This window comes from Sus scrofa, chromosome 7 (assembly GCF_000003025.6).
Source record: "Sus scrofa isolate TJ Tabasco breed Duroc chromosome 7, Sscrofa11.1, whole genome shotgun sequence".
Classification (NCBI taxonomy): Eukaryota; Metazoa; Chordata; class Mammalia; order Artiodactyla; family Suidae; genus Sus; species Sus scrofa.
In genome coordinates, this window is record NC_010449.5 from 32,081,318 (window position 1) to 32,087,421 (window position 6,104).

A 6,104-nucleotide genomic window follows, 5' to 3' on the forward strand; every position below is an offset into this window, starting at 1 on the left:
AAAACAAGACCCATATATATGCTGCTTATAAAGATTTCACTTCAGGAGATCTCTCGTGGCTCAGCAGAAACAAATATGACTAGCATCCATGAGGACGCAGGTTTGATTCCTAGCCTCACTCATTGGGTTAAGGATCTGGTGTTGTTGCGAGGTGGTGTAGATCACAGACATGGCTCAGATCCCATGTTGCTGTGGCAGTGGCATAGACCGGCAGCTACAGCTCCAACTTGACCCCTAATCTGGGAATCTCCATATGCCGCAGTGTGGCCCTAAAAAAACAAAAGACAAAAAAAAATTTTTTTCTTCACGTCTAAAGACTGAAAGGGAATGGAAAAAAGAGATTCATTATTTACAATTGTCAGGATATGGGTGCAGCCCAAGTGCCCATCAACATATGAATGGATAAAGAAGATCACACACACACACACACACACACACACACACACACACACACACACACACACGCTGGAATATTATTCAGCCATAAAAAAGAATGAAATCCTGTCATTTCAACAACATGGATGCACCTTGAAGACATTATGCTAAGTGAAAATAAGTCAGAGCAAAAACAAATACTGTATGATCTCACATGTTGAATCAAAAAACAAAACAAATGAGCAATGATAACTAAACAAACAGAGTCATATATACAGAGGACGAACAGGTGGTTGCCAGAGAGTAGGGGGATGGGGAGGGAGGGAAGTAGGTGAGGAAGATTAGGAGGTGCAAACTTTCAGTTACAAAATAAATGAGTCATGGGTATGAAATGTACAGTATGGAGAATACAGCCTGCTGTGGCCTCCTTTGCCTGGCAAAGCAGTAAATCTATTTTTTTCTCCTTCGTCCCAAACTCTGTCTCCGTATTTCTATTTAGCACCGGTGGACAGAGGCCAAGTTTCGGCAACAGCCTTCCTGTCTGCGTTATTCATACCCATTAGGATTGCAATGGGTTGCATGTAACAAAACAACATCACAGAAACAACAACATTGACTATCTCAGGCATGACTTTCATGGTGGGAACCACAGGCCAAATAGAAGGAGGACAGGCAGACTGCAGGAGCAGTTGATGTAGGTGAAGATGGCTTGCTTCTACCTTCATGTGTTTTTCACAGCTCTGGCAGGTCAAATTAAAACTGGCCCCTTCAGAGTTCCCGTCATGGCTCAGCAGAAACAAATCTGACTAGTATCCGCGAGAATGCAGGTTCGATCGCTGGCCTCAATCAGTGGATTAAGGATCCAGCATGGCCATGAGCTGTGGTGTACGTCGCAGATGCAGCTTGGGTCTGGCGTTGCTGTGACTGTGGGGTAGGCCAGCGGTTTAGGCTACACCAATTCAGCCCCTAGCCTGAGAGCCTCCATATGCTGTGGGTGTGGCCCTTAAAAAAAAAAAAAAAAAAAAAAAAAAAAAAAAAGACCTTGCCCCTTCACTCGACTGTTTTCCTTCATGACTCTTATCATCACCCAGGTCTTACCTGTCCTGGTTACCTCTGTACTCCCCAGTTTCTAGAACAGTGCCTAGTATATCATGGGTGCTTAGTAAATATTTGTTAAGTAGGAGTTCCCATCATGGCTTAGTGGGTTAAGAACCCAACTCGTATTCATGAGGATGCAGGTTCCATCCCTGGCCTTGCTCAGTGGGTTAAGGATCCAGTGTTAATGCAAGATGCGGTGTATGTCACAGATGCTGCTTGGATCTGCTGTTGCTGTGGCTGTGGTGTAGGCTGGCAGCTGCAGCTCCGATTCGACCCCTTGCCCGGGAACTTCCATATACCACAGATGCAGCTGTAAAAAGAAAAAAAAAATTGTTAAGGAGTTCCCGTCATGGCTCAGCGGGTTATGAACCCGACTAGTATCTGTGAGGATCTGGATTCAATCCCTGGCCTTGCTCAGTGAGTTAAGGATCTGATGTTGCCGTGAGCTATGGTGTAGATTGCAGACAAGGCTCATATCTGGCATTGCTGTGGCCGTGGTGTAGACCAGGAGCTTCAGCTCTGATTCGACCATGGCCTGGGAACTTCCATATGCTTCAGGTGTGACCCTAAAAAGACCAAAAAAAAAAAAAAATTTAAATAGATGAATAAAGTATTTATTTGAAGTTTCTCAGTAATTTAATGTGGTCAGCAGGGGAGAGGATGCTCTTACTCATTTTATGGACATGGACACAGAAGGCCCAGGAGGCTGACTTCACTGAGGCCACTAGGGAACTGAGGGAGCCATAGTCCTTTTGATTCTTAATCAGGGGCTGCAGGTGTGGGGAGAGGGTAGCAAGGGTTTTGACTCACCCTGGGCTATGTCCCAGGAAGGTCTCATCTGGGCCTCTGTTCAGAAAGTTAATTAACTACTCAAAGATAAGGTGATAAGAAAAGGAGATGAGTTAGTCCCAAGAAAGAGACTGGGAAGACAGAAATTTCATAAACCATTGTCCTGTGGGTTGGAAGAGGAAGGGTAACATTAGTGAACAGGTAGCTTTTTGGTGCCCTCAATTCCATCCCCACTCCTGCTACTGACTCTGTCCCAAGAGGCAGCAAGCTCCCCATCACTAGATGTTTTCAGTCTACTTACAGACCACGCCTGAGCTGGAGAGTAGTACTTACGTCTTAGCAGGAGAGGGCAGGCGTGCTCTGTCAGAACGGATACTGGCAGCAGAGAGTGCTCCCAACACCAACTCACGGAGCTTTGCGCCACCTGGTGGACATGATTTTAAACTTCAGGCTCTCCCAAGGAGAGATGCCTTGAGTGTCCCCAAGCTAGAGAAGCCAGAAGGTAGTTTCTGAGTGTTTTGTGAGGACTGCAGGGTTTGTGAGAGCTTGGGTGGGGGGAGGTTCCTGCACTGGGCCAGGCACCAGCAGGCATCAGAGAGGTTACTATTACAGGGAAGGCTTATTAATGGGACTCAGGGGTTGTGAGGCATGTCCCTGGAGTTGGAGGAGACACACCCTTCTCAAACTTTATTCCAGACTCCTGGGATGACAAACTGGGAAGCTACCTGGAGGAATATAGGAGGAGACTCATTTGTTCATTCTGCTGATTTGGGAGTGGCCCTGAATTGTCTTAGCCCAGAATTAAAGTTTCCCAGTCGAGTTCAGTTCTGCTGAAGCCTCCATGAAACTACAACACCCTTCCCCCCCAAAAAAACCCTCTGTTATTGCTCCATGGGTATCAGATTCTGAAAGATTTTGTCTACCGAAGTGCATATTTCATTATATTTGTTGTACTGTTTGTTATTTGCTTATCTTACTGCATTATTTACTATCCTCAAAGGCGTTGGCATCTATTGGTAGAAGCCGCGAAAAGCTTCATGTGTTAAGCTTACCACACAGAATCCACTTTGAGCAAAAGCAAAAACACCTGAGAGCTCAGTGGGCCAGCACAGCGCCATCTGGTGTGGGTGCTGGATTCTGCTCATCCCTCCTCCAGCCCTGAAATGGGCCCCAGCTCCTGCTCTGGGTGGTGAACTGCAGGGCACAGCTGCCCCTGGGGGAACATGCCCCATTCTGGGCTGGCTGCTCCTCTTACTTTCCCCTTCTAGTTTCTCTTCCTTTCCGAGAAAAGAGCAGGCAGTTTCAATCAAAGGTCCATCCCAAACCAGACTCTGGTGTCAGAGGCCAGCTAGGCTCCCATGACAGGGAAACCCCAGCACAGGGCCTGGGACTGAGCTCCTCCATTGAAAGCTCCCTCCAGACAGGCTTCCAACAGTGTTTTTTATCCCCACAGCATCAATTGCCACGTGAAGTTGGTGCAGGGGCTGCTGGGAGTTTCCCCTATGTCTCTCATGGGTCAGAGGCAGGAGGGCCCCCCCAAAGGCTTTCTCCTCATCCTTGCGACCCCTTTGCCCTTCCTCAGGGAGGGGCCTCTGCAGTCAGCCCTGCCTCCATTTCCCCTGCACCCTGCCTTTCTCCCGGACCCCTCTTGATCAGAAGTCCCCCCACCCTGCTTCACCTCAGACCTCACCCCTCCAAAAGGGAAGGAGAAAACAGAACAGAAGCTTGAGTGAGCCTCCTTAGTGACACTCCCGCAGCCCCTCCCCTCCCAAGCAAAATTCACCAGAGCTACCTGGTCCCCACAGCCACCTCTCATTCATCTCTCCCTGGAGACAAAGTCTGCTCATCAGCCACTTCTGCTTCCCACACTGATATGTGACCTTCCCAAGGGCAGCAGGGCCCCACTCTCCTTTGGTTTTTATTTAATTATTTAAAAATTGGTTGTTGTTTTTTTCTTTTTAGGGCTGCACCTGCAGCATGTGGAAGTTCCCAGGCTAGGGGTCAAATCGGAGCTGCAGCTACCGGCCTACATCACAGCCACAACAACACCAGATCCTTAACCCACTGAGTGAGGCCAGGGATCAAACCTATATCCTCATAAAGACTGTGCTGGGTGCTTAACCTGCTGAGCCACAACGGGAATTCCTCTTTTTTTTTTTTTTTTTACCTTTTCTAGGGCCACTCCCACAGCATATGGAGGTTCCCAGGCTAGAGGTCTAATTGGAGCTATAGCCACCGGCTTACATCAGAGCCACAGCAATGCCAGATCCAAGCCACGTCTGCTACCTACACCACAGCTCACGGCAACGCCAGGTCGTTAACCCACTGAGCAAGGCCAGAGATTGAACCTGCAACCTCATGGTTCCTAGTCGGATTCATTAACCACTGAGCCATGACGGAAACTCCAGGAATTCCTCTTTTGTATGCTACCCCCAGCTCCCCATATGAACAGTTAACTTACTAGGTTAGGGAATTTTTAAAATTAAAATCATGATTAAAATATTTCTTAAACATTCACATTCTGATTTCAGGGCAACTCACTTTAAACTCCCCATCCAAAGGGAGTGGGCTTAGTTCGACGGTCACCCTGAGTGGCCAGGCCAGCATGGAGGAGGTGCCTGAGGGGACCCGATGCCAGCATTGGACAATCAGTCCTCCTCCTGAGCCCAGACCACTTTCACATTCGCCACCAGACATAAATGGCTTGGAGGCATCAGGAGCTTGCTCTGTAAGTGTGTGTGTGTTCTGTGTGTCTCTATAAAGCTTTTTTTTTTTTCCCCCATACGGCAGCATATGGAAGTTTCCAGGCCAGGGATGGCACCACGCCACAGCAGTGACCCAGGCTGCTGCAGTGATAACACCAGATCCTTAAGCCGCTGAGCCACAGGAGAATTCCTCTATAAGATTCCCAAGAGAACACATGAAAATGTAGAGTAACATTATAGGGAGGAAGAAGCCAAGAAAGACTAGCACAACTAGGATCCTACCCAAGAAAGACACAGGGTCACCAGTGTCCGCCCGAGCTTCCTGCATTAAGAGCCTGAGACAAGGCTGGGCCACCAGGATTAAAATGTTAGGAGTTCCCGTCTTGGGGCAGTGGTTGACGAGTCAGACTAGGAACCATGAGGTTGCAGATTCGATCCCTGCCCTTGCTCAGTGGGTTAACAATCTGGCGTTGCCGCGAGCTGTGCTGTGGGTCGCGGACGCGGCTCAGATCCTGCGTTGCTGTGGCTCTGGTGTAGGCTGGTGGCTACAGCTCCGATTTGACCCCTAGCCTGGGAACCTCCATATGCCGCAGGAGCAGCCCAAGAAATGGCAAAAAGACAGAAAAGAAAGAAAAAAAATTCTAGACATTGTACACCTTAAACTTGCACATTATATGTCAGTCACATCTCAGTGAAGCTGGGGGGAAAGTGCTCGATCTGGAGCTTCCTTTCAAGAGTAAGAGCCTTGGAGTTCCCGTCGTGGCGCAGTGGTTAGCGAATCCGACTAGGAACCATGAGGTTGCGGGTTCAGTCCCTGGCCTTGCTCAGTGGGTTAACGATCTGGCGTTGCCGTGAGCTGTGCTGTGGGTCGCGGACGCGGCTCGGATCCTGCGTTGCTGTGGCTCTGGCGTAGGCCAGTGGCTACAGCTCTGATTCGACCCCTAGCCTGGGAACCTCCATATGCCACAGGAGCGGCCCAAGAAATAGCAAAAAAGACAAAAAAAAAAAAAAAGAGTAAGAGCCTTCGTTGGCAAGAATCCATAGAAGGAGAGATGGACGTGTTGCAGCCTGGGCTCCTGGGTTAATGCTGTAAACGACTGGACTGGACGTGGAGCACCCGCTCCTTAGTACACTCAC

The 6,104-nt window shown here is 48.8% G+C and overlaps 1 protein-coding gene across 3 annotated transcripts in view; it reads left to right on the forward strand.

Moving 5' to 3' along the window:
• LOC106504394 overlaps window positions 1-6,104 on the forward strand; it is a 32,058-nt gene that overhangs the window by 23,569 nt on the left and 2,385 nt on the right. For 2 of the 3 annotated variants that reach the window (XR_002345689.1, XM_021098643.1), the window contains exon 3: window positions 4,794-4,990. The exons of the other annotated variant lie outside the window; for it this stretch is intronic. Coding sequence is in view for 1 of the 2 variants with exons in the window: in XM_021098643.1 (XP_020954302.1) it covers window positions 4,794-4,990 (197 nt within the window). In the remaining variant the exon portion in view is untranslated. The remainder of the gene's footprint in view (window positions 1-4,793; window positions 4,991-6,104) is intronic. 3 annotated transcript variants of the gene reach the window in all.